This window comes from Callorhinus ursinus, unplaced genomic scaffold, assembly GCF_003265705.2.
Source record: "Callorhinus ursinus isolate GAN/ISIS: 27379988/994484 unplaced genomic scaffold, GSC_fseal_2.0 scaffold10, whole genome shotgun sequence".
Taxonomy (NCBI): domain Eukaryota; kingdom Metazoa; phylum Chordata; class Mammalia; order Carnivora; family Otariidae; genus Callorhinus; species Callorhinus ursinus.
Genome location: NW_027397072.1, coordinates 88,182,749 through 88,210,517, shown reverse-complemented (window position 1 = coordinate 88,210,517; position 27,769 = coordinate 88,182,749). Strand labels below are relative to the sequence as shown.

Below are 27,769 nucleotides of genomic sequence, written 5' to 3'. Positions count from 1 at the left end.
CAGAATAAACAGAATTGAGACACTGACAAATCCAAGGTCCCTTGTTCTCGGAGGAGCCAACTGTTTGCCTCCTACATCAATTAAATAAAAGCAGGGGCCTCTGGAGGTGCAGGTCTCCATCCAGCTGAGCATCCTTCTGCCCACCCTGCTGGGTTCTAGTCAGGAGGATGTGGGCTCCCTGCGTGGGCACTGGCTGGCGGGTCTGGGGGGCATCTGTCCTGTTTACCCCAGTGGCCTGAACGACACTTCTCCAGGGCCTCCCTGCAGATTTTTCTTTTTAAATTAGAGAGGCCACTATATTTGCCATAGAATACTGGGCTACAAATTTTGCTCGAGGTTTTGTAAGAAGAGCTAAAAGAAATGGAAGGCCTGGCCCCTGTTCTTAGGGCGCATAGTATCGAAAGGAAGAAGTAGGACAAATAGCCACATAGTCACACACAAACAGAAAGACAGATTCATGTAAGAAATGGAAATAAACAGCACTTACCACGTTGCATTGCACTGTTCAGTGTGAGTCTCTGGTGTTGTGCTGCATGGTGCTGTCTGAGGCCGGGAGCACATCTCCATGGGGAGCACCCCTTCAGCCTCTAGCACCTGGGATGTACGTGCCTCATACATAGTACTCAGTAAATGTTTATATAAACCAACCTTGATGGAACATTTACTACCTTCACATTTGCATTTTATTTAATCTGTGTAATAATCCTGTCAAGTTGAAAGAGTGTCACATCAGGGTGTCACAAATGTGCAGTTAAGGCTTGGAGAGGTGAGGCAACTGGTAAGTGGCAGCCTTTCAGCTGAGGTTCACAGACCTCAATTTGGTGTCTTTCCATGGAGTCCTTCAGAGATCAGATCTGGGGCAGGCTGTTGTATATTAGATTGAAATTTAACTTTATATTGTAACCCATTTTAGGGGTGGAGAATGATTTCTGCCTAGAGAGATGTCTAGAACCCTAGGCATCTCTGAGTTCCCCAGATCCCTTTTTTTTCTTTTTTTGGGGGGGGTGGGGCGAGGAGGGACAGAGAAAGAGGGAGAGAGAGAATCCCAAGCAGGCTCCACGCCCAGCACGGAGCCTGACATGGGGCTCGATCTCATGACCTGAGATCATGACCTGAGCCGAAATCAAGAGTCAGTCGCTCAACAGACTGAGCTACCCAGGCGCCCCTCCCCAAATCCCTTTGCAGTAGCCCTGTCGGCTGGGCCCAGAGCCTGTGGATATGTTATTTGGGGCAGCAGGATGCTGGGAGCCAGACAGAAAACAGAACTTCTCTTTCCATCCCCCAAGGCCAAGAGCAAACCCAGCAGCCGCTGTCCTCACAACGGCAACATCAGAACTGCATGAGACCCAAGACAAGCCAGATCCACTTCAACGTCAGAGACCTTTCTTCCCTGATGTTGGGCTGGATGTGTCCTATTGGGGTAGGACTAAAGTGGGCACACCATGGGAGGTGGGCACAACCACAAGAGGTAGCATGACTTGAGAAAGGATGCTGAGGCCAGGGGCTGTGTGCAAGTGTGGGTCGGAGTGAGAGAGAGACATAGGCCCAAGTCCTGGCTCCTCCATGGGCTAGTGATGGGACTGTGGTCATTGGGGAATGTCTATCGGTTACCCTGAAAAGGATAACAATACTCAGCTCATGGGATCATTGTGCAGATTTAGGTGAGGTGAGGCAGGCAAAGCTCTGAGAACAGGACAGGGCACCTGTAAGCCCTGTCAATGTTCTGCATGCGCTCATGGGCTGAATTTAAGACGTCAGCTAGACCTCGGCTTATCAGTCATTCACAGTGGTTTCGTGAAGGTCAAGGCCATCTGAGGTATCCATCTTTCCCTGGAACAACCTATCAATCTGGCCAGGATCCAGAATCCCCCTGGGACCCTGAAGTTAAGGTGCAGCTACACAGTGGAGGACAGGCCAGGGTCAATGAACCCTGTGGAGCATGGTGTCTGGTTGGCCGCACCTACCAGTGACCCTTTGGCTGCACATGGGCCACGCCAGCCTCCCTGCTGCCCCTCACACAAGCCACAAGGTGCTGCATCTGCTATCGCTTCCGCCCAGAATGTTCTTACCCAGGATCTCTGTGTCTTATTCATCCCCTTCAGGTTTCTGCTAACAAGTCACCTGATCACAGAAACCCTCCCTGGCCCCGCTCGGAATAAAAGAGTGGCTCCCACCTCCAAACTCCTGTTTTTTAGCATTGATCACTAGATGACTCATTATACATACAATGTAACCTAGGGATTATCATATCTGTGTGAGCCTAGAACTTGGTGGGCGATCAAGTTTAGAATCTCATTTAGAAACATGGGTCACTGCTGAGACCAGAGGCAGTCGTGCCTGCCAACCTGGGGATGGGAATTTCCTCCCCTGCTCTTGACAGCCTCACAAGGCAGGTTTCACTCTGCCCTTCCCTGCTGCAGTGTCAGGATGTGACTCTAAGGAGACTTCTTGGGAGTCTCTCATTGCAGCTCTGTATGGAATCAGTGAAGCAAGTAGAGGAGAGGACGGACTAAGCGGAGGTTAAAGATCAACTAGGAGACCAAAGATGAGTTTCCTTCTGGTGAGGAATTCCGAAAGCTTCAAGTGCCCCCTGCCCCACCCACGCCCCCTGTGCAACCCACAGCGGCCAGCGCCACTCTGCACAGGGGTGCGCACTGTCACGCATGCACACAGCAGGCATGGGGGGCGAGTCACCACACTCTGTCACAGGTGGGGGGGCTGCAATACTCCCCACCCACCCCCACCCGCCTCCCCAAGTGCCACCATCAGAGCCCAGTCAGGGGCCCATCAGGAAACACAGAGGGTCAAGATGAAAACACTTGGTTCAAGGGGCCAGTCATCCTCTGAGAGCCGCACAGAGGGGACCACAGCTTTGCCTCCTCAGACACTCTGAACTGTTCTTTCACCTGTTGGCTGCTGGTGTCTGAAATCTGCCCGAGTCCTCCACTGGGTCTTCAGTTCCGGCCATAATGCATCTAACCCTGGGTGGGGCAGCAACGTCCGTGGCTCAGCAGCTTTGCCATCTGAAATCTCCCCATTTCCCGGGGCTTCCTTCCCATCCTTTCCTTCTGTTGTTCCTCAATCATCCCGTTTTGGATAAACAGCTCCACTGAAGTGTGGAGCTTCTCCAGCAGCACCCCAGCAGGCCCGCCCCATGCAGGCCCAGTGCTGGTTGTCTTCGGGCCCTGGCACTTCCCTGTGCGCACACCCTTTCTCACAGTGCCTGCATCAGAATTACCTGGTGGACAAGGCTTTACAATCACTGCTCCCCGGCGCCTGGCACTGTCCTCAGCTGCTCTGGAGCACCCTGTGGGGTGTGTGTGTGTGTGTGTGTGTGTGTAATGCAACAACAGAAGAGCTCAGGATGAGGCCTGGACTGGGCAGGAGGTGTGGAAGAATGAAGGGCAGAAGCAGCCTGGTGTGGGCACCGGCAAAGGAGCTTGTTGGAGGAGCCGAGGTTCACCAGATGGAGGCAGGAAACCTGGCTCTCAGTTTCTCCAACTGGATGATGATACCTTTACTTCCTGCACATCTGGGGTCTAAGCTACAGATTCTCCCTTAACTAACAGCAAGAAAGCTCTGTTCCTTAAGTAGGAGTTAAATACTTGGGAGGCATGATGAAGAAAGGCAGAGGGTGGGCGGGAGGGAGGGCCTTGGCTTTATCGGGTGGTTTGGCATCTATGAGTTTTAGGTGAATCTCCTTTTCTACAACACTGAACATCTTTCAAGCTGGCGCTTCTCTGCTTACTAAGTAGACACCTGAGCCCTCACGGGAAAATGCACCATCTGCTCCTTATGCACTGCCCCCACCCCGCCGCTGAAAACTCTGGAGGGTTAATGGTTTCCTTTTGGAAAACTTTCAAATTGTATTCATTTGAGTTTACATTAGCTGCTTCCTTCTGTTCCGTGTGTGGATTATTCTCCTGTTGGGTTTAATTTTACCAGATTTGCAGCTGTGCTAACAAATTCCCTGATGTCCTTCTGCTTTCAGAATGGATTTTTCTAAGTCTTTTCTCTGGCTTTACTGATAGACTGTGTCCATACTGCAATACGCGGTGTCGGGCACTGTTTGGTGTTCGTATTGCTTCAAAACCCATTTCCTCTCACCATACTTCACTGCATCTCAGAGGCTAACAAGTTAGTTTTAATATTTTAATGGTTAAAATTTATGATTTATAAAAATCACTGCTAAACACAAGGAAACAACACCAAAAAATGTTTCTCTTAGTGCCATCAGCCTCAGCAACTCTTAGGAGAATCTGTGTGTTCCATAAACATGAAGATCCCCTGGGGGCCTACTTTTTAGAAATACATTGTGAAAGTCTGAGTCTTTAAAAAATATTTTAAACATGCAAATTGGTAAAGATACCCAGAACCTGCAAATTTCAATAGTTTTGGTGAAATTTTTTTAATGAGCTTCTTGTATTTAATTAGACCAAAGATGGGTCTCTAAAAGAGATTCTCAGTGAAGGCAGCACCCCCGCAGGCCCGCCCCATGCAGGCCCAGTGCTGGATGTCTTAGAGCCCTGGCACTTCCCTGTGCGGACACCCTTTCTCAGCAGGAAAAATGCCTGCAGCCCAGTTCTGTTGGAGGAGGTTGGTTGGAGGTCTTTTATTAGAAATAGGTTCCTTGAGGGATCTCATCTATATCCATAGATGCCACGAGTCCTGTCTATAAATAAGAATACGCATGTGCTATAGGACTCTAATCCGTCCTACAGTATCATGTCTTGCATTTAGTGAGGGCTTAGGAAGTGATTAGTTTGTATTAATGACAGATTGAGCAAGAAAAGAAAACACAAATTATGGTTTTTCCCTCTCAGCAGGAGTTGTGCTAGGGCCCAGAAAATCCTACTGGCCTTTCACAGACCCTGAAGTCCATTGCCACGGTCCACTCTGTAGTCTTGTGTTAATTAAAGTCTTGCAGACTTTTTCAGCAATGGAACCAACAAAGACTCTTTCAGTGAGATGGTGTCTTGAAGTCAAGGAAGCAGGTATTAGGATAGGGGACTTTCAGATGTGCCAGGTCCTTCATAATACCTGGAATCATTTTTTACTTAAAGACTATTCAGAGAGGCCAAGATCCTCAAAGAGCCAACGGCAAGAGGCCATCAACCTCTGAGGGCAGCACTAATGAGCCTCGAAGGCAGAGCTCTTGGCAAGGAGTCCAGGACATTTCAGTTATCCTTTCTGGAAACATGCAGGGGCCGGCCCTTGGTGGGCTACCAACATTGTCAGGGCACTGCCGCTGACTTGCTGTCACAACATGGTCACCTGCATAGGGGTAAGCTGGTTCTTTCTTGCACTGGGAGGTAACAGGCACCCTCAGACATCTCCTCACCTTGCCCCACACCCAGATCCACATTTCTAATGCCATTCACAAATGGTATCAGCATTCCTTAGAGAGAGGGCTCATCACAAGGTTGGGGAAGGGAAATACAGAACAAGCCTGGAGCATCCTCTAGGGCCAGAAAGCAGGGAAGGGCTAAAAAAAACCAACAACATGGGGGTATGTCAGAGGGACACAGGAATCAACTGAAAGAGCTCCCAATCACCGGAGCTGGAATAATTTGAGCAATAAGGTATAATTGGATTATAATCCAAAATTTAAAATAAACATTCCTGCATCTAAAATACATATCCATCGAAATAAATGATTGCATGAATAGAAGATAAGAGACAACTCTCTCGTACAGAAGAATTGAAATAGATTATGGGGACACGCCCCTCTCAAGGAGGTGGAGTATAACTCCCCACCCCTTAAGAGTGGCAGCTCATAGTCACCACTAAGAGGGCAAAGAGGTCAGTATGGAATAGAGAAACTTACCTTTAGAGTGGAAGGGCCTGGTACGTGCTCCAGGTCAGTCTCAGTGGTGACACATGATGTTGACAGTATGCGCACCTGACAGGATATGATGAAAAGGCTGCTTTACCCCAGTGATCTCCCTCCCCAAGACCCATAAACCCAGTCTGACCATAAGAAAAGCATTGTCCAAACCCCTCAGTTGAGGGACTTTCTGCAAAACACCTGACCAACACTCCTCAAAACTGTCAAGGTCATCAAAACCAGTGAGAGTCTGAGAAACTATCAGAGCCTGAGGGCGACGTGGAGATTAAACGTGCTATAATGTGGTGTCCGGGATGGCATCCTGGGACAGGAAAAGGACATTAGGGAAAAACTAGGGACAGCTGAATAAAGTATGGATGTTAGCTACTTATCATGTACTAGTAAGGCCCATCCCTGGGTTCAGACCCAGTCCCCACCTTGCCCCTCAGGCTTTGGGAAGGTTACAGTTCCTGGGGTGCTGGCCCAGGGTGCTGGCCCATCTCTTGCCCCCTGAACACTGCCTGATCCCTGTAGGCAGTGTCCTTGCACTTAAGGGTGGACTCTGAGGAAAAGCAAATTCAGTGATGGGTTCTGGTTCTTCAAGCCAGGTGTAAAGGTGGGCCTTGGGCAGGAGGCTGTCTGCATGGTCTAGGGGACAACTGAGTTCCTGCCTCCAAGGGCTTCTGAATCTCCACCAGAATCCTGCAAGCTGCACGTGTTCTGTGCATGCCTGGGGCGGGGTGGGTGGGGGGGCAATGCAGGTGGTGAAAAGAACTAGAATTCCACCTTTGCCACTTAGGTTAAATTCCTTCTCCCCTATGAATCTGTCAGTGAAATGGGAATAATGTCTACTTTTCATGCCTTAAGGATTGTAATAATGCTTATAAAGAGCATTATGGGTATCTAACCCATAATCCACCATCAATATGTGGCATCTTTCATTTTTTGTTTGTTTGTTTTTTAAAGATTTTATTTATTTATTTGAAAGAGAGAGAATGAGAGAGTGAGCATGAGCCTGGGGAGGGGCAAAGGGAGAGGGAGAAGCAGACTCACCACTGAGCAGGGAGCCTGATGCAGGGCTTGATCCCAGAACCCTGGGATCATGACCTAAGCCAAAGGCAGACGCGTAACTGACTGCGCCACCCAGGCACCCCTGGCACCTTTGGGGGCCTTTGAGAATTCTGATTTTTTTCTTACCAGGAGATGGAAAGCCAAGCTTGTGGCTGTAAGCCAGGCAGTTTGCAGTGTTTGGAGTCTGTGGCGAACAAGCCATGTTCTGAGTGCAGCCTGGACTCCCCAACTGGCTGTCCGGAAAAAGCATTCCTCATTTCTTTTCCCCCCAGAGACAGCCAGTGCCTTGGCAGGTAGAGAGAGAAGGGCACGTGGTTCTAGGTGCCACGGCTGGCAGGCTGGGACTGTTCTAGCACAAAGCAGAGAGTCAGGGGCTCTGCTCACTGCCAGGGTTTGGGTCCCAGACACCCTTGGGCACTAGAAGCCTCTGGGCATCCCTGTCTGCGCTGCTGTGGGGACAGGGTTGCCAGATGCTGTTCGCACCCCACTGTCCCACCTTTCCTCTGGCCACCGCTGGGAGGAACCTTTCCACTTCCAGGGGCCTATTTTCACAGAGGGCAGGGAGGTGGCATTATGAACACCTGGTGAAGCACCCTCTTAGGAAATACTAATGCCCAGCTTAGAAAGTTCACAAAGGCAGAACCTTGCTAGCCAGCGGAGGTGGTGGAGTATGGGCACAGGAAGAGGCATAGACCCAGCAGTGGCAGCAGGCAGCCTCGTGGCCACCACCTTTTCTCACACCCTTTCTGAGTCTCAGCGTCTAGTTTCTGGGCCATCGGCTGTTGTCTGGTCATTAACCGATCAGCTGGGTGGTGTTTGTTTGCTTTTCACCAAATTAGCCGGACAAGTTCCCAGCCCAGTGCAATCATAGCCATGGCTTCAAGACAGGCCGAGTAGGGGCAAATCCATCCACCCTGTTCAGACGCTGATTCTGCCAACACTTGGCATGCAGGGCAGACATCCTGTTCTGAACCAAGGTTGTGTCTCTGTTCTCCGAAGCCGCCTGAGCCTGACCCAGCCCTGCCCCCAGCCAGCACTCCCGCAGCCTGGCAGGGCTGGAAGGGGCTGTGGCCCGGATATTGTCACCGAAGCCAGCCAGGAGGGCAGGACGGATGCCTGAGGGGATTCCAGAAAGAAGTGGAAACCACAGCATGATTGTGTGGGCTGGGGCTGGGTGATCACACTGTGTTGGGCCTTCCCTCCCTCTGTGTGTAGATTTCATTGTCATTGTCTGCTTTAAACCTGAAGCTTCTACTAAAGAACCGAGGTCAGCCTGTCTATTTAAGTTCTGTGGAACAGAACCTGATGCCACATGGATGTCTCACCAGGGCGTGGCCGACAGAGCAGAGGACTCACAGGTGAAGCAGATCAAACGACCCCAACACTTAGCAACTTCAGACAACAGAACTTTGCCATCTCACAGCATTTTGGAGGGTCAGGCTCGGGGAGCGGCTCAGAGTCTCATGAGGTTGCAGTCGCTGGGGCCACACCATCTGAAGACTCGATGGAGGCCGGGGAGCCACGTCTGCATGGCTGCTGGCAGATGGCCTCACGTCCTGGCTGTGTGAACCTCTCCACGGGCTGCTTGAGTGTCCCCACGATACAGCAGCCACGCCATCCAGGACAGCAAGCAGGAAGCCACAGCGCCTTTTATGACCCAGGCTCTGAGGCAGCGCACGGTAACTTTTGCTTTTTCTGGTGGTTGGAAGCGAGCCACTAAGATCAACCCATACTCACAGGGTGGGGAATTAGGTTCCACCTTCTGAAGTCGACATCAGAGTTTGTGTACGCATTTGAAACCAGCACACCTGATTTCTGACGCTAGCTTGTCCCTGACTACTACGTGACCTTGGGCAAATCACTTCAAATCTGGAGGCTTTGGTTTCTTCTGTAAAATCAGAGTGCTGACCAAACGCCTCAGAGCCTCCCCTCGGCCCTCATGCCCTATCATTCATTCATTCTATGTATTTGTTAACTAAACATTTACTCAGTTCTTACTCTGTGTCTAGCTCTCTTCTCAGTTCCTTTTCCTCATACTGGAATACCTGGGGAATTTCTAAAAAATGCTGGTGCCTGGAACCCATCCAAGAAAACCAGCTTTAATTGGTCTGGGATGGAGCCCAGGAGTTCCACAGTCTTAAAATCTCCCCCAGTGATGCCATTGTGCAGGCAAGATTGAGAACTGGTGTTCTAGAGTCATAACCTTGAACATCCTGAATCACCTGGGGATCTGGGTAAAATGCAGATTTTGATATTGTGGGTCTGGAGTGAGGCCTCAGATTCCGCATTTCTAACAGACTCCCAGGTAATACAATGCATTTGAATAGCAAATTTCAGTTGCTGGGAGAAAGGTGCAGAAGTACAAGGACCGTTCCCATTCCAAGGAGCAAAGAATCTAGCTGGAGAGGAAGACATAGCATGGCAATGTAACCAGCACCCCAAGACCTCAGTGCCCAATATGTGGCCCAGATGGGACATACCAGGAATTGAGTTTGAGGCCGTGAAGAGTGTCCCAGGTGGCCCACTGAGTTCTCTCTGCCTGGACTGTCACAGCCATGACATCGTTCCCTCCCGTTCCTCCAGCAGCGACACGGAAGGCGGGCAGAAAGCCCAGGTCCTTCTGCGATCTGTGGAAGTCTATTTGTCTTATAGTGTATTCCCAAGATGCTTTTATTGTTTAGTGAGCCTGCTTTTATTGGCGCCACTAACAAATTAAAATGTGCTTTCTGAGCTCATGTTAATGGCGTGAAATTCTAGGCTTATGGAAATTCTAGTAAAATTTCTTTTCATGAGGGACGCCTGGGTGGCTCAGTTGTTAAGCGTCTGCCTTCGGCTCAGGTCATGGTCCCAGGGTCCTGGGATCAAGCCCCGCATCGGGCTCCCTGCTCAGCGGGAAGCCTGCTTCTCCCTCTCCCACTCCCCCTGCTTGTGTTCCCTCTCTCGCTGTGTTTCTCTCTGTCAAATAAATAAATAAAATCTTTAAAAAAAATTTCTTTTCATGAAAGCTGCAAGTAACCATTGTCCTAGTTTTTCTTCTTTCTCTCTCATGGTTTTTCTGTTTGCTCTGCTGGGTCCTCTCCCGGTCCTTTGAATAGGAAGAAACGGAAAGATTCTCAGAACCTCAGTTCTTAGCAGAAGCCCTGCTCCTCCTTGGTTACTCTCTTCCGTCAGAACTAGGCCTGACTCTGGGGCTCACTGCTGTGTGTGGGCTGACCACACTCACTCAGCCTCCCGGCCCCGGTCTGGCTTCTGAGGGCCGGTCCAGCCACATCCACATGTGCCATGCCGTCTCTCAGAACCCAGTAGATCTGGGATGACCCCAGGCCCCTCCTCAGCCCCTGAAACAGACTCCTAGTTGAACTCTGGCTTCCAGGTTCTCTTCCATTAACAGATTAATAGTCCTGAAATAGTTCCTTTGCCCTGTCACTGATTACACACACTCCTGGCTCCTCACATCCTAATGAAGTACTTTTCACAAATTTTTTTTAATTGAAGTATAGTTGACATACAATGTTATGTTAGTTTCGGGTGTGCAACATGGTGATTCAACAGTTCTATACATTATGCGGTGCTCACCATGGTAAGAGTGGCTACCATCTGTCACCTTATATTATTACAGTATTATCGACTACACTCCCTGTGCTGGAGTTTTCACCTCCATGACTCACTGGTTTTAGAACTGGAGGTTTCTACCAGTACTTCTCAGACCCTGCGGTGCACCACCTGGGGCCCTGTGAAAATGAGACTCGGACTCGGTGGAGGTGGGGACGAGTTTGCCGCTCTGGCCGCTCCCGTGTTGCTCAGCATGCTGGTGCTAGGCCGGGCAGCACGGCGCTGCCGGGTGCGCTCCCAGCGGCTCACCGTCCAGGGTTCACAGCAACCCGCCCGCACCCTGCGCATCCCACAGGGAAGCGCGGGGCTCTGCGCATCGCCTCAAAGCCCAGATCCACTTTGACGCGAGCCTTAGCGCCGCTGTGCCCTCCAGGAGCAGCTGTCCTGCTTCACTCCTCCTGTGTTTAAAGTCTGCGTTGTCTCTGTGACCCGCATCAGATGCTAACTTCCCCTGAAGCTCCCCGGGCTGGCATTTCTGTTATCCTCTGTGGATCCCTCACAGCCTGTTCTTGGCTGTTCTTTTGCTCTTAATCACACTGTGCTGGGCATTGTTATTTCAGTTTTTTATGTGTTTCTGTCTTTCCAACTGGATGGTGAGGCCCCAGGGACTGTGGCTTACTCATCTTTCACTTCTTTTGTCTTTCTTTCAGCACTGAAATGGTGCTGTGCATTTATTAGGAACTTAGTAAATTTCTTTAAATGACTCAAGGTAAAATTCCTGTACTTAGTAAAAAATTAGTCTGAGAAATGGAATAAACAGCTAAATTGAAACAGAATCACCCCACTTTATAGCCCTCACTGAATTTGTAATTGTCTGTGGATATCCCCACTGGATCCCCAAAGGTGTGACCCGCCTGTTGTCGGAGGCCTAGCAAGGCTCCTGGCCTTGCAAACATTTGACAGATAACACGGTTCATGAGTTTGCTGACTCTTCTCTCCTCACTGGAGGCGTAAGCCAATCTGTCTTCCACCGCCACATTTCTGAGTCGTACAAATCAATAGCAGCAAAAACAAGACCAAGGAGAAAATGGGTAATTTCAAAAGAGGTCTTGGAAAGACAGAATCTAACTGTGTATCTTTAAAAAAGGTTGGGGGGGGGGGCTGGGCATTGGGACCCGGGCAGGGAGAAGGAGAGAAGTAAAGAAGGGCATATGGCAGACTAAGTTGGATCTCGAGCATTCTCTTCGGCACATCAGACCAGAGGGCTCGTTTCTCAAAGCCAGTGCTGGATAACTGAGATGAAGAGGAGCTGGAGGGGGCAGATGTGTGTTCTTCACTGGGCCTTGTGGAATCTACTTGTCAAGGAGTTAAAACCGTGACTCTTACACAGCAGAAACTGAGTGTGTGTCAGGGATTTATTCTGCTCATTAGTGACAGGGCCCATGAGGTGGCAAAGCTGCTTCCAGAAGCATCTGAGGAACTGGATGCTTAGAGGCATTTTTTTTAAAAAGAATGTTAGGATCACAAAACTGCTTAAAGTCCTACAGAGCAATGAAATTGTAATCTTTGGGGTTACCTTTTCTATAAAGCTAAATCTGCAAGCTGACATGTAACCTCACAGTGGTGTGGCCTCCAAACAGTGGATAGCAAAGCCCCACCAGGCACCCTTACCCGGAGAGTTAAGTCATCTTGGGCAGTCCTAGGTCATGGTGGGCCACACTGCCCTTCCAAGTTGTGTTATTTGCAAGTGTGGTTCTTTGATCAGGGTCAAGTTTTAGGCCAGGGTGACCCAGAGGGCTAAAGGGAATAAGCCCTAGGAAGAAAAGAAATCCCCTTGGCTCTTACCAGGGGAGTATGGACAGTGAGGCCTCACTCAGGCCAGAACGCTGCAGCCCGTGGTGCTGCTCTCCAAAAGTCCCTCTGCCCAAGTCTGCCCGGGGACCTGGGCAGGACCCAGAGGGCTGGTGACAGGAAGGCTCTTCCCGCATCCTCCGCTTCAGCCCCAAGGAGCCACCGTGGCTCAGAAAAACCTGCCCCTTGCTGACATGGAAAGCTACAACCCTGGTTTTCAAAGTTTAACAACCATAAGGAGTTTTGCACCATTAGCAAATAAATACTGCTTTTTTCGTCTTAAGCTTGTGCTTTTACTTTCTGTATCTATATTTACAATGTACATAGTATCTTAGTATAATAGGATGTCACATGTAGATGATGCTTACTCAGTCTTTTTGCTATTAAGGATGTGCAACCCAAAAGAGCTTGGAGACCTGTATTCACATCCATTCCTCCTCAGGTAATCCAGTGTGTCTGAATCACATGGAATCTCATTGAAATGCAGATTTTAATTATTATAGGTCCAGGAGGACAGAGATTCCACATTTCTCACAAGCTCCCAGGTGATACTGATGTAGCTGGTCTACACAGCACACTTTGAGGAGACAGCAGGTTCTGGCTCCTAATCTGTAGAAAGTTGCTGACCCAGCGGCCCACCTGGAGGTGGTGTGCATCCAAATGCCAGAGTTGAGTGAAGTGCTCACCAGCCCACCTGCATTCCAGAGATGGGAGCAGTGCCTGCACTAGGGTTACCCAGCGTGGGTTAACATTCCCCATCCATCGCTTGCTGGTATTATAACCTTAAAGAAGTTATTTAGCCTCTCTGAGCCCCAGTTTCCTCCTCTGTAAAGTGAGATCAATAACAGCACGTCCCTCAGGTTGTTCTGTGAAAGTCAAATGAGATGGTGTGTGTGCCGCCCTGGGCACAGTGCCCGGGGTGTGCAGGATGGGGGCTTCCGGGATGCAGGATTCTGTTTTAAACCCAGGACCGTGGAATGGTTGGTCTCATGGTCGGTGCTCAGCAACACATCTGCATACTGTCTCTATGGCCCAGGCTCCGTGGCTCCATTCTTAGGTGTCTGTCCAGCTGTGGGCGTGAGCGCCGGCACTGCCCCTGCCGGCGCACTGGCCGTTCTCTGAGCTGCGGCTGCTGGGGTGGGGGCTCCATCACCCAGAGCTCTCTCCGACATGCCTTAGGCTTGCTGATCCCTAAGGGCTTCCACCTTCTGTCCCTGCGGTTGCTCCTCTCAGTAACATTGTGACACGAGGAGAAATTTATCTTAGTGGGCTCTTATTTTCCTTTTTTAAAAATCCACACATGAAGTCCCCAAACAAACAGAAATCCATGGTCTAGTTTTATCCAATAGATGGTGTTATCTGGAGCTCTGAGGGATAGGGGGAAAGAAAATGGTTTATGAAGTAAAAGCGAACCAATTAAAAGATCAGGCGCCCCTTAACTTTTTCTACAAAGACCCACTTTTCCATGCACAGACAACATCCAGTTCTTTTCAGGTTTTATAGCCACCTCGTTTGGGCAGAGAAATCAGGAAGTCACTTGCTGCACACAAGACTGTTATAAGCCTCTTTGATAATAATAATAAAAAGAGGATGAAAAGCAAGTAAGAAACCCGTGAACACTAACTTTAAAGACCTGAGAGCAGTGGGCCTCGCCTTTCCCCTGCCCCCTTTCTTACCTGCAAACCCCTAACCATATTTTCCACAGCAGTCACTGCAGCCTCGGGGAGAACATGAAATACTGAAGTAAAAGAAAATTCTAGCCTTTGATATTCTTAATTTTTTTTTCTGATTTTCTCTGTGAAATATGAACCCACCGCTGATTATCCCAGGGACTTGATCTCAAAAACACAAGATGGGCTGGTGCCGGTGGGGGAGATCTTGGTGAAGGGGGTCTCACTCTCTGCTCCCTGCTTCTCTACCCACTTTGGCTTCGAGTACCATGTTTGTGGAGTTGTTTGTCCTACGTGGCCACCAGTGCACCCCGTCCCAAGGAGGCCGGTCCTCCCACTGCTGCCCTTTAGGGCCAGCTCCTGGACTTGGAGCGTGGACCCTCACAGGGAGCTGGGAGGAAGGCCCCCTGTAGGGCAAACACTGCAGAAGCTCATTTTCTCAGCGCTATAACAAAATGCCGTAGCTCGGTGCTCCTGAAACCAGATGGGTTCTCTTACTACTGGGATGAACTAGAGAAGTAGAACTCTATTATCACTGCTATCCAGAGGAAAGACAGTCTCTTCCTCAGAGGCTCTTGGCATTTTCTCAAGGAAGGGGTATGATATATGGCTGAGGTCACAGGCTCCATGCTCTGACCCCACAGGACCAGTGAGACGTCACATAGTGGGAATTCCTGTGCCCCATGAGGAACACTGTCCCAGGGGACTCAACCCTCAGTGGGCCTCCAGTGCTGTTGTACAATCTTAAAGTTTCGGGGTGACTTAATGTCACTCCTAGATCCTTCACCACAGCCCGTACATTCATTGTAAAGATGATCCAATTAAAAATGTTAATAATAGACATGACCAAGATGGAACTTGAGCAGCTAGTAAAATTGTTGAATACATTGTTGAATACTTGTTAATTCATGAGAAGAAAGCAGGGACAGAAAAGACCAGGAGGAGGGGATTACATCAAAGTTAGTCTGATCTAAACACCTTGATGTGCTAATGGCACCAAGTGCTTTAGACCCAAGGATACGGTGATGTCAGATGCTTTACTTGTGCACACTTGGAGCCCAGTTGGAAAGGGGAAGGCGTCACTCACAGATAAGGGAACTGGGCCCAAATTTTATAACCTAATTTAATTAGCACTGATCTGAGGTTGCTGGTACCTGGTTTTTCCGGTTTTCAGGAAATATATCTTGGCCTGGGGGTGATGGAGTACTGAGGGAGGGCGAGTTCAGGGAGGGGTTTGGGGGGTGGGCTGTGAGACTTGAAAGGCCTCAATATTGAATTTCATCTGTGATGTGATAAAACCTCAGGCCTCCCTCTCTTCACCTGCCAATATGTACAGAAAGCCACACCTCTCCTACATCAAACATTCAGTTACGATAAACCCTAAGGTAGAGCGAAGGAGACTTTCAACTGTGGCAGTCACTGGAAGGGAAATGAAAGAAGTACACAGACACCCAAAGGTAAGAGGAAAATACCCAAATCCCTCTAAAGTCTGTGGAGCTCAGGAGGAGAAAATCCTTATGGGGTGAAAGCCTTCTGAAGATCCTCCTGTGTTTGCCATTTCTTTCTCTCACTAGGAGACCTGTATCTGGGGACAACTGGGACATTTATGGTCATTAAAAGATGTAACACCTACCCATATACACAAACGCATATATTTTCTGATTTGTGGGACAATTTAAATGGGGCAATGTGAAATAAGGAGTAAGTTTTTAGGGAATTAGTGTAAAACAAGCAGGCTGTGTTACTGAAGGTAAAGAACCTTATGGTATTCAAAATACAGAGAGAGTATTAAGCTGAACATTATAGGATTTAATTAGAGTGAATAAATTATTCCTTATTCTCAAAATGCTGTGAAGTATGTTTCTGTTGTGCTACATGGTTTGAAGAATTTCTACCATACGTGCTGTATCTGCTGCTCTCTTGAGGCTCATGATGAAGGATGGGTCTCCCAGGGGAAGCCCACCCATGGGCTGGTGCCACCACTGAATGAGCTGAGAGCTCAGCCTAAGGGAAACAGCGTGAGTCTTTTATTTTGTGAGCTTTCATATGGATTTTTTTTTTTTTTAAAGATTTTATTTATTTATTTGACAGAGAGATAGAGAGCACAAGTAGGCAGAGTGGCAGGCAGAGGGAGAGGGAGAAGCAGGCTCTCTGCTGAGCAGGGAGCCGGACATGGGGCTCGATCCCAGGACCCTGGGATCATGACCTGAGCCGAAGGCAGCCGCTTAACCGACTGAGCCACCCAGGCGCCCCATGTGAGCTTTCATATGGATTTATCTTCAGTGTTTTTCTTTCTAGAGTGATTTGCTGTTTACTGTCCCATTTTGCTCACAGGAACCAGGTTCTTTAAATAGGAGTGTCTGAGTTGTCAAAATCTCATCCTTAGTCACTGGTTACCATGTTTTGCTTTTTTTTTCCCCCACAAAAGTGCCTTTCTCTTAATTAGAATATGAACTTTTATTTCCCATATTTTGGGTTTCATATTCGGTGTAGGGGAAGGATGAACAGTTGCCTGAGTCCATTTTTTTGATCACAGTAATATGTTGGTGGGGTTGCTTTGGAGCCACCATGTAACACAGAGAGGGGGGTGATTTGGTCTAGAAGTCACATGACCTGGGGTGTGCAGCGGGCTCTAGCACGATTCACCAGTGGGACCTCAGAAAAATCCTGGAACTCTCTGAACCTCAACCTCCTCAGGGGTAAGGCTCACCCCGTCTCACAGGAAGACCACAGCGAGGCGGTGGGGGGTGGAGTTCATCTGGATAAGCCTAGATATTGTAACTAGAAAACATTTGAGAGGAGGGAGGAATCTGAAAGACCCTCTCCTGTCCTGCCCAGTGGCGTAGCCACTAGCCACACATGGCTTTGATTAAAGCTAATGGGCATTAAAAATCCAGGTCCAGTTACACTAGCCATGTTTCGAGCACTCAGCAGCCACATGTGGATAATGGCCACCATACTGGGCAGCTCCAGGCTCAGCTGCCCCATCTTATGGCCAAGGAAGAGGATCTGAGAAGTGAGTGCGGAACTGGTCAGCGCTGGAGTTCACTGTCAGTACAGAGGGTGTGGACATCCCTCCAACCAGCTCCCGCTGTCTTCCCTCTGCCCACATCTTTTCAGGAAAAGGGTGGAACTTACAGAAAGAAGGGGCCCCTCATTTGTAGTTTGCAGGTCAGGGATGGACACTTCTATGAGACCCTCAGCCTGGGCATTGCCCTAAATTCATCACAATGTCCTGAAGAGCCCCCAGGTTCATTCTTCTGCTGAAACCACAACCTGCTGTTGCAGATGATAGAGTTTTACAAAGTAGTCTCTAAAAAGTCCTCTCGTAACTGATCTGCATCCTGACTGCATGAATGTCAACAGCCGATGTGAGGGCAATATTACACTATAATTTTGCAAGATCAAACCATTGGGGTAAAGAAGACACCAGGTCTCTGCATTATTTCTCATGACTGCATGTGAAGCTATAGTTATCTCAAAACAAAGGTTAATTTCTTAAAACGTCCTTTTGCAGCTCTTACAATTCACAACTTTTTCAATTCAAGAATATCTGCATTCTTTAACACCCTAGAAACGGATTGTGGACAGCCTTTCAATGCAAAGTGAATTTTCTCCTCCCAGCTCCTAAGAACCCCGGTTTTACTAAATTTAGAGTTCATGATAGTATTTTACTTACAGCAGCCATTTTGCATTGCCACGGAATTTCAAATAAGAATACATAGCATAAAGCTTCACAATGCAGTTTTTTAAAACTAAAGCATCTCTCTTGTGGGGCTCAGGCACACAGCACCAGTGATGGAAGTTAGGGAAGGCACAAGGACGTGGGAACTGCACGTGGCAGGGACTGATCTTGACTGGCATGCAGAGCCACGGGATTTTGTTCAGTTCAATTGACTGCTGCTGCCAAAAGGACTGGCAGGAAGTAGGAGATGGCAACCATAGTCGGCAAACTCCTTCCCTTGGCATCTTTGCTGCCTTCAGTTCTCCTAGAAAATACTGGGATTGTTTGTGGACCTTTAATGCAACAATAGAAAAGTGAGGATCTTTGAATTTGTGCTCCGGGTCTTAGACAGAATTTGTGGCCTTGAGAGGTGTGTGCACTGTCGTCGTGCTGGGAAGCGGAAAAGCAGAAAAGCAGCAAAGCAGAAAAGCGGCGTCCTGGCGGCTGGTGAGAACATGGGCCTTGGGTGGGAAGTCTTGATTGGACTTCCTTTTTCATCACTTAGTATTGGTTGTGTGAACATAAACAATTCACCTAACCTCTTTAATCCTCAGTTTCTTTATCTGTGAGACAGGCACAACAAAACCCACCTGTTTCATAGGATTGTCATGAGATGTAACTTGGGTTCATCCGTGTGAAGCACTTGAAGGAATGAACACGACTCTCTGCAGTGGGCAGTGTGCTTTTGTGGATTCACAGAACCACAAGGAAAGGCCAGGGTGGGGGTGCCTTGAAAGTGTCCCATGTGCTGGCCCTGGACGGAGTTCATATTCCCACTTGGATATCTTTGTAGATTTCCTTTCTGTGCTTTACAGGCAAAGTCCAACGGGGAGAAAATCTCTCCGGGATTTCATCCATACTGTTATATTCTGAGACAGGGTGTTGGGAGAAATAGCTCATGACTCATCCTACAACTGCATTTCCCTTCCTTGGTTTCCCTGAACACACCTGGGGTTTTCGTACAAAATATAAGCTTGGAAAAATGAGAGTTGGCCTGGCCACATATAACACGGACACACTGCCTCTGATCTTTCCCAGCCTGGTGACCACTCATGAGACAGTGAGCCCAGCACACTCAGGCTGCAGAGCTGGGCCCAGGACCCCTTGCATGAGAATAAGTTCATTTTGACCCCCAGAGCTTCAGAAAAGAAAACAGTTGTTAACACCGGCCACTGCTCATTTAATATAAATACCTGTTCTTTTTAGAATCTCCATAACAAAAAAGGCAGCCCCACCTATGACATATAAATCTAATGTTTGTTCCTCAAGAACTTGGCTTGTCCCTCTTGGGTCCCCTCTGCTCCAGGCGTCCCCATTGCACAAGTCCACCACAGAAAGGGTTCTTGGGAGGATTCCTGATGAGGGCCTGGCACCAGCTCTCCTGGGTGAGTCTCAGAGCAGCTGAGCCCGTGGGAAGAGAAGCAGCTACAGCAGATCCACTGGGAGAGGCCAGGCTGTGATGGGGTGGCTGGCCTCCAGGGATGCTGGAGCCCCCATCTGAGTGACCACAGCCAGGAAAGCCCAGGGCTGGTGGCTCCTGCGGGCGGGGGTGTGACCTTAAGCTCTAGCCTCCTTCCATGAGGACTTCCCTCTGCTTGTCTAGAAGGGAGAGAGCTGGATGGTGCTCCCTTGCTTCATTCTGATTCTTTGTTTCTGTCATTACAAATCATTCTCGTTTTTCTTCTTCCCTCTACAACTGCAAAATCTAGTCAGGGACCACCAGAAGTCCTTGGTGGTGGCCATTCTGCAGAATCTGCTCCCCACCTGCTGGGAGAGGCATTGAGGGAGGTACCATAAGGTGGCTGAGCTCTCCTACATCTGTGGTTCTTCGACTCAACAATTCTGTCCCTAGGAATTTATCCTAAGGAAAGGATTAGATTTCCTTGCACTGTGTGAGTTATGTATAGTGTGACATTGATTATAACAGTGAAAGAGCTTGGGGGATGGGTTAACTACTCATGGGATATCCATGTGGTGGAATACTATGCAGCTATGCTCCTAGAGAATATTTCATGACAAAGGGAGATGTTCATTAAATCATTAAGCAAAAAGGATACAAAACTCTTTGTACAAAATGATTCTCGATTAGATATATAGATGGATAGATAAGATAGAAGGAAACATCAAAATCTCAATATTTCTGGATGGTAGGACTACAAGTGCTTTCTAGGTTTCTTCTTTATAACTTTACATATTTGAAAATTTCCTACGATTAGTATGTATTGTTATTATAGTCAGAGAATTATGGAAAAAAATGTCAGTGAGGCTGTCATGAAAGAGGTCATGGTCCATTGTTTTGTTTGCTGGGAGGGCAGTGGAGACAGAAGTGTGTAGCCCACCTGCTTCCTCAAGCTCCTTAAAAAAGTTCTAGGAGATACACTTGATGATCTGGCTTTAAGAAAGTCAGATATCAAGTATTTTGGAGGAGCATAACGGTGACCTGTAAAGGCACTCACCACCAACATCACCTTGTGAGCTCAACCCATCCTCCACTAAAAATTCTAAGGTACCGATCACCTGTTCTTTGTTCAGTCTCCTGGGAAAGCACCAAGTCAGGTCCCAACACAGGGTTAGAACTTTGGGGAATCCACTGCAATGATCTCCACCAATGGAGAAATGAGCCCAGAGAGACTGGTGGTTGCCTAAGGTAGCCAGGCTGAACCAGGACTAGGGCCCACCCTCCCAACTCCCCTCTACTTAGCACTGTGTCACATCAGTAAGTCCCTCCTATGAGCTGCCTTCAATCCTGGTTGCTAGTCGAGAGCTAGCAACCTGCTCCCTGGAGGGCAGCATTTTGTCAAACTGCCAGTTGCCGCCCCTTAGTGCATCATGAGGTTGATACTGTGGGTCAAGACTAGTGTTTATTCTTTTTAATGGAATGGAATACATAGTATAACATTGAATCACATAGTGGGAAATATTAGGTAGAAAGGATGGTTTGTAAATCTTTTACTCCAGTTATATGTGTATGTGCCTACGTGTACACGTGTTCAAAAGACTTGGGTTCATGGGCACAGACCCTTGGAAAAGTCAGTGTCTCAGAAGACACACCTTCCTCATTTTCATACAGTGTTTTATGCCAGGCTGTGGAATAACATGCAGACATACTCTGAGGAAAGCCCCAGCCTTGGTCACTTCTGTGAGGCCAGTGGCCCACCGTGACTGTCCCATAGGACCCCAACCATTCACCGGGCACCCAGACCTGAGTGCTCTGGATGCACCCCACGCCTAGGTGTTGGCCTGGCTGGACACCCCAGAGTGTGAGGCCCCAGCTCCCCTTCGGCCAGTGACAACGGCAGCAGCTGGGCTCCTGGGAAACCTGACACTTGAGTCATTTCACCACAGGTTTGAATGTCACAGAAAAGCAAGCATTCAAAGATGCAGTATTCTGGTCATGAAAAACCAGGAGGACACCAGATTGGACCAGAGCAGGGGGAACTCCATGAGACGGGCTCCTCTTGCCTGGGAACATGACACTTGAGCTTCTGCACACCAAGGTTGGCTCGCTTCTTCCCTCCACGCCCCACCTTCCTGGGACTTTCTCAACACCAGCTAAATGGCAGTTTGTTTCCATTTTTTAGACTCACCTCTGGGCATCTGGCTCACTAAATCCTCTGTATCACAGACACCAGGAAACTCACGCTTCCTTTCCATCCGCTTGCTTGCTGAGGAAGCTGATTGCCAGCTTAAGTCCCTTTCTCCTCTACCCACTAGGCTATGTGAGTCCCCAGGTCCCCAGCCACAGGCATCCATGGAGCTTCATCGGCCTGCTGCCCACACTTGGCCTTGCAATGACTTCCTTTGGTTTCACAGAAATCTTGGCTTCACCTGAGTCACCCCCACCCCCATATACGCACACTATATTAGGCATGATTCCAACATGTTCTCAGAATCAGGAATTCCAGGGAAGCCACAGAGAGCTAGATGTTGACACAAATGATTCTCTGGCTCTTGCCCATTTTCCAAGCATGACCTGGAGAGCACCACGTCCATTCTCCATGGGTGCCAATTCTGATTGCCTCAGCCCCCATCTGGAGGTCGCTTCGTGCAGACTGGCCAGAGGAGGGTGGTATGTCATTAGGGGGCTGTTGCTCCCAGATTCTTCCACGATTCTGTTGTCATCCCGCTCCAAACCTGGTGCCTTTTTTCAGCCAGCCGTGAGCCTGGAGAACCCATACCCTGCCTTGGTCTTTCGAATTGACCTTAAGGTCACAGCATCCCAAATAAGCCTCCCTCTTGGGCTTTTAGGTTTCCTGAAGCACCTGATGTCTCAGGCCATTTGAGCAGAGGCCTGCTGCAGAGGCTCAAGAACCACACTTCAGCCTCTGACTCTAGGGGTGAGCGGCAAGAGAAACGAGTGCCCGACTCCTGGTTTTGCCATTTCTAAGGAAGGGTCCTGAAGCATTGGAGTGGGTGTAAAGTGCCCCCCAGCTGCCCTTCCTGCCCCCTGTGTGCTGTGCACTCTGTGTCCCAGTTTTTTTAAACACTTTGCTCTGTCCTCTGCTCCTTGCCTCTTCTCCTCTGTCCTGCCCTCACCCTCTGCCCCCTGCCCTCACCCTCTGACCCCTGCCCTCATCCTCTGACCTCTGCCCTCACCCTCTGACCTCTGTCATCCCCTGACCCCTGCCCCCACCTTCTGACCCCTGCCCCCATCCTCTGCCCTTACCCTCTGACCCCTGCCCCCACCCTCTACCCCCCCCCTCTGCCCTCTGGCCCCTGTCCTCACCCTCTGCCCTCTGGCCCCTGCCCTCAGTAAGCCCTTCCCCACAAGCCTTCAACTTCAGCCCACTGAGTGCATTTGCCTGTTTTTATTTTCTTTTTTTACCTGCTGAAGGAAGGAATATTTCATGGTTATTAATGAAAGTGATAGCAATCCCTTGTGTATTTATCTTAGATTATGTGGTCGTTATAAGATGAAGTACCTCAAGCAGTCAGTCTGCGGTTGATTTGAAAACAGACGAGTCTCAACAATGAGCTTAAGGAAAGGTGTCAGGTATAAATCTTGTCTTCAAACAGTCAGGGTGCATTCCAGACTTCAGAGACACTTCTTTGTATAAAGGTGCTTTCTCCCCCCCCCGCCTTTCTTTTCCTTGGGCCTGGAGGAGGATGAAAGTGCAGGGGTGTGTGCGTTCGTTCGTTTAGTCTGATAATGAGGGCGAGGCTCACGGGCATGGTAATTTGGCAGCTTTGGCACTTCCTGTAACAGTTTTAATTTTTTTTTTTTTTATCCAAAGGCTGCTTAAAGACAAACATTTTTTGTTAAACTGCTGGTAGTTCATTTTCTGCAGGAACCGTGCAATTAATCTTGTTTATATTAAAGAGACAGGTTGCCTTTGTCAGCTTTCCTGAGCTATAATTAATGAAGATCAAAAACGTTACAAAGACATAATATTTAGCTTACTGCAGATGAGGCTGGGCAACAGCTGCATCAATTAGAGGAGCAAAAGGGAAAACAAATATCCTTTCCTTTGGAATACCTCAGATACATTAAAAAGCAAGGATCCCGAGGTGTCCTCCCTCCACCAGCCTTCCCCGGGAGGCCTGGTGAAAGATGGGGTTTGGACATCAAATGGTGTGTAATGCCCCATCAATTATGCTTTAAATGCAGTTGGGGGCACCACATGTCTCTCCTCACTTAGCTGAAATGCATCCAGGTGTGTGTGGCTCTGGTCTGAGAACCTCCTCACAGAGAAGTCCGTGAGGAAACTGGGACGGCAGGTAGAACCTGGCAGAACCATCTAGCCCACTGGAGACCCTAAACACAGCCAGGCCACTTCACTTAGAGCCTCTGTTTGAGGGACCGTTATTAGGAAAACCCAAACAGAACCGATGAGGTGTACTCCCAACGGCAACATCAGCAGCCCCGCCCATGACTTCCTGACGTGGTGACTAAGACCTGTGGTCTCCAAGTGAGAGTTTAAGAGGGATCGCCTCTGCCTCTAAACCAAACAACGTGGGCTTTCGTCTGCCTCAAGATGCCAGTGGCAAACAGCCGCCTGGGAGCCCACTGGGATACTTCATGGAGACCTGGAGTGGCTGGAACTGGCTGTCAGTGGCAGCCACGCCGGTTCCCTCACTCACAGCTCAGGAAACAGGAGTGGGGGAATTGTAGAAAGTAGTGCAAAGTCAGCCAGTTGGAGTCATCACCTTCTCTGCTGGGCTTTACAAACCTGGGATCCTAATTGCAGAAGTCCAGAACAAGGAAAAAAATGCAAAACAAATCATAAACCAAAGATTTTCAGCAAACTCTGGTGATGCAGGATGGTGGCTGAGCAGGTGGAAGGAGCTGCCCATAATCGGGTATCTACAAAGGAAACTTCAGTCCATCAGCCAGGTCATAACCATCTAACCAGAAAAGCCCCCCGTGGGACCCTTTTGCACAACGCCATGTGCAGCGTCTACCTGGAGGGACTGACAAATGTCAGAAGCTTTCTATCTGAAGGACTTGGTGCACAGCTGGTGGGCAGTAGGTGGAGGAATGAAGTGATTTCAATGGCATCAGGAACACCCAGTATTCAAAAGCAAACTGTGTTCTTACCCCGAACTAAACCAGAAGCCATGTCTGGGTCACAAAGGATGCCTGTACAGGGGCCGTTCTCACACATCATGCCTTTAACTTCATAATTGCACTTTTATGCATCAGTATCATCATTGAATATCATCAGACAGCCTTAAAGATGCTTATTGCTCGGTATTTGTGATAGTAAACCTTGGGAAATGACCTGAAGATCAGATATTAGGGGATTTGTTGATTGAATTATGGTCCATGCATACAGTGGAATAGCTTGGACCCATTAAAAAGACCGTATTTTATGAATAATTAAAGCTGTAAGAAAAAAAAGCAAACGCTGAGTAGCACGTATACTGCTATCCTAATTTCATTCTTAAAGATATCTATGTGCAAATAGAAGACTGAAAGAAAATGCATCAAAATGGATTGTTTATGATTTTTATTTCTTCTATTTTTCTTTTATTTTCCAATTTTCCATTGCAAAAAATTTCTAAAATTGGAAAACAGCTTGTATTCATTAACACTTACTATGCACCAACCACTGTTAGCACTTTATACATATCATCTCACGTCATTCTATTAGTAGCATAATTTTACTAATGAGACAACTTAGATACAGAGATAATTAAATTATTTGCCCACAGTCACATAGCTAGTAAATGATCAAGCCAGATTTTGAACCCAAGAACTCTGACTTAAGGGTCCTATATGTATAATCATCACCCTCTAATGCTATTGTTCAAATCAGTTTGTGAGTGCCTCCCTAGGAAAGATGCACCAGTCACTTGCAACCCTGTATGAATTTCTGTATAAAATTATTTTCTTAGTGACAGCTGGCTGAATCAGAATCACGGAGGGAATGGGTAGAGGAAAGCAGGTAAAAACAAAGAATTCGGGGACCTGGCAAAACACCATACAAGGCACAGGTCTAAGTGAGAAAGGCACTGCCTGGAATGGAAAGACAAAGCATATGCTTCACAAGTTTGCCAAGAGGAGTTGGTAGGGAATCTTTTTCCAAGTATAGTTTCTGGGCAGATGGCCACATGGATGGGGTAGAGGCCACACTTACCCAAAGTTAGCAGGGTCTCCAAACTTGGAAGAGAGAGGGCAGGTTGGTTTCAGAACATCTGTGAAATTCCATTAAATCATGAACCATTCAAATGATAAACAGAAATTTCAAGCCATATAACCTATGTCTCGATTCATAACCATCTGCCCAGCACACTACCATCGTCCTGCTGGTTCTGGATTGGGATTCTTGTTCTGAAGAGAAAATGGTCTGAGACACAGAATTCATGCCATAAGAATGTTTCCTGTGCTCTCTGGGCTGCTGTAACTGAAGGATCTTAGAAGGAGGTGATGAAGGAATTGGTGGGTCACAAGTGTTAGTTCTCTTCTTCAACTTTCCTGAGTGACAATAGTAAGAAGTCTTGGACGGGACAGTCTCTTACATAGAGAGGCTCCTTGAATTCTGTTTTTCTGGCCCTAGAATTTTTATCATGCTTTTCAGGAGAGAGCTGAGAAGTGCAAGGATCTTGGCAATCTTCTGTGTCCCATTCGTAGTTTATAGAAAAACATTATTTTAAAGACTATCCATGTTCTCGGTCCCTTGTATGAACCAGTCTGGTTCAACTTCAGTTGATTCTTGGACAAACAGATGATGGTAAAAGAGCAGAGAAAAGACTCGGAACCTCTGAACCATTTTCTTCTGTCCAGCTTGCCCCCTCTGTCCAGTTTTCTAGATGCTTCCTTTGTTTCCATTGCCACCACCCTACTTTAGGACCTTATTTTCATATACCCGCCTCCAGTGTCTCATCACTCACAGCTGTCCTGCAAGGACACCATCAAACTAATTTTCCTAAAGAATCCTTTTACTGTGTCCTGGCCTACCAAAAACAACTTCAGAACTGGACAAATATAGGATGCAACTTCAACTGTTTTCAGGCATTGGGCAAAAAGCAACACAGGGCTGTGATCTTTAAGAAAAGAGAGACACATTCATCACCCAACTTTGTGCTGGGAGGCACTTTCTAGACCACAGTGAGGCCAAGCAGAGAGGCCATCTCACTGAGATGAAAAGGCAGATACTGGAAGTTGGGGCTGATAATGTATCTAGAATTTGTAAGACAAGACACCATATAGGAAAGAGCTACACCGAAGGGAGCCCTATAAACTGGCATAAGGGGTCCCCAGGGGTCCTTGGCCAAGACTCAGCACAACCCAGCAGAGAGCAGCTCCCACAGAGTTATGGGCTGAACAGAGTTCAGAAATCTCACAGAGCTGGGAAATTTTGGAGTGCTGGCACAACCGGGGTGGAGAAGGCTCACTGAGAACTTTAGGCCATCAAATGACACCCCCAAAAGTCCATGCTTAGGTATAAGGATCATGCGTTAGGACTAAAGAGAAAAAGCTAAATAGACCTGCCCTAATTAAGAACGAAGTCAAGCCTGACAGTTTCAAGAGAATATGCCAGTAATTTACACATGCTGTAGTGAAACCCAGCACTCTGCTGAAGTAGATTCTCTAAAACATAGCATTATAATGTCCAGCATTCAGCAAAACCACTACCAGACATAAGAAGAAGGAAAATGTGACTCATAATTCAGGAAAAAGTAGTCAATAGAAACAGACCCCAAGACAACAAAAGTGTGGGAATTAACAAAGACTTTAGGACATTTAATATCAACATGTTCAGTGATTTAAGGGAAAAGTTGGACATAATGAATGAACAGATGACAGTTCTCAGCAGAGAAAGTGAAATTATTTTTTAAAAATGGAACTCTAGAACTGGAAAGTACAATATCTGAAATGAAATACTCAAAGAGGGCTTAACAACATGTTGGAGACTGTAGAAGAAAGGGGCAGTGAATTGAATTCAGATCAACTGAAATAATGGAATCTGAAGAAGAGAGATAAAAAAAAAACCACATCATGTTTTCCTGTTGGTCAGAAAACCTTTGTCTAGTTAATGAAAACCAAATCCTATTATTTAAGGCCCTTTGCAATCAATCTCCAAACTACCTTCCAACCTGATCTGCTAGTACCCTTCCTGTAAACACACCATTTCAACCAAAGCAGTAAACAAACTGCCCCAGCACCACCTTCTACCTCCCCACCCTAGCCCCTTCCATGCAACATGCCCACATCTAAAATTCTTTTCCTTGCCTCAGGTTCTTAAAACAATATCAAATGCCACTTCATCCATGAAATTTTCTTCAGTGTGCCCAACCAGCAGTGTAATTTCTCTCTTTTGATCTCCTCCCAAAAAACAAACAAAAAAGCAAAGCAAACAACAACAAGGAAAAAAAAAACGGTGTGTGTGCTTCCTTATGGAAATATTCTTGGTCCTACTTTCAAGGTCATTTGCCTGTTGTCTAAACCCTCTTATTAGACTAGAAGAACCTCAAGAGCTAGTCTGTGTCTTACTCAGCCTTATGTTCCTTTTGGTACCCTAGCAGCCCCTGGAGGGATGATAATGTTTGTTGAATTAATCAGGATATAATAAGACAGTCCATAACATGGATATTTGTTCTGGTAATAGTGTTGCCAAAAGCTTTCACTGC

General features: G+C 47.8%; 1 protein-coding gene across 3 annotated transcripts in view; it reads left to right on the top strand.

The window, feature by feature from the left end:
• The window catches only part of EDAR (ectodysplasin A receptor), a 93,758-nt gene that overhangs the window by 7,009 nt on the left and 58,980 nt on the right, over positions 1-27,769 (top strand). For 2 of the 3 annotated variants that reach the window (XM_025869124.2, XM_025869123.2), the window contains exon 1: positions 15,374-15,428. The exons of the other annotated variant lie outside the window; for it this stretch is intronic. In XM_025869124.2, coding sequence (XP_025724909.1) covers positions 15,402-15,428 — 27 coding nt within the window. In that variant the 5' untranslated portion in view covers positions 15,374-15,401. Of the gene's footprint in view, positions 1-15,373; positions 15,429-27,769 lie in introns of those variants that run through there. 3 annotated transcript variants of the gene reach the window in all.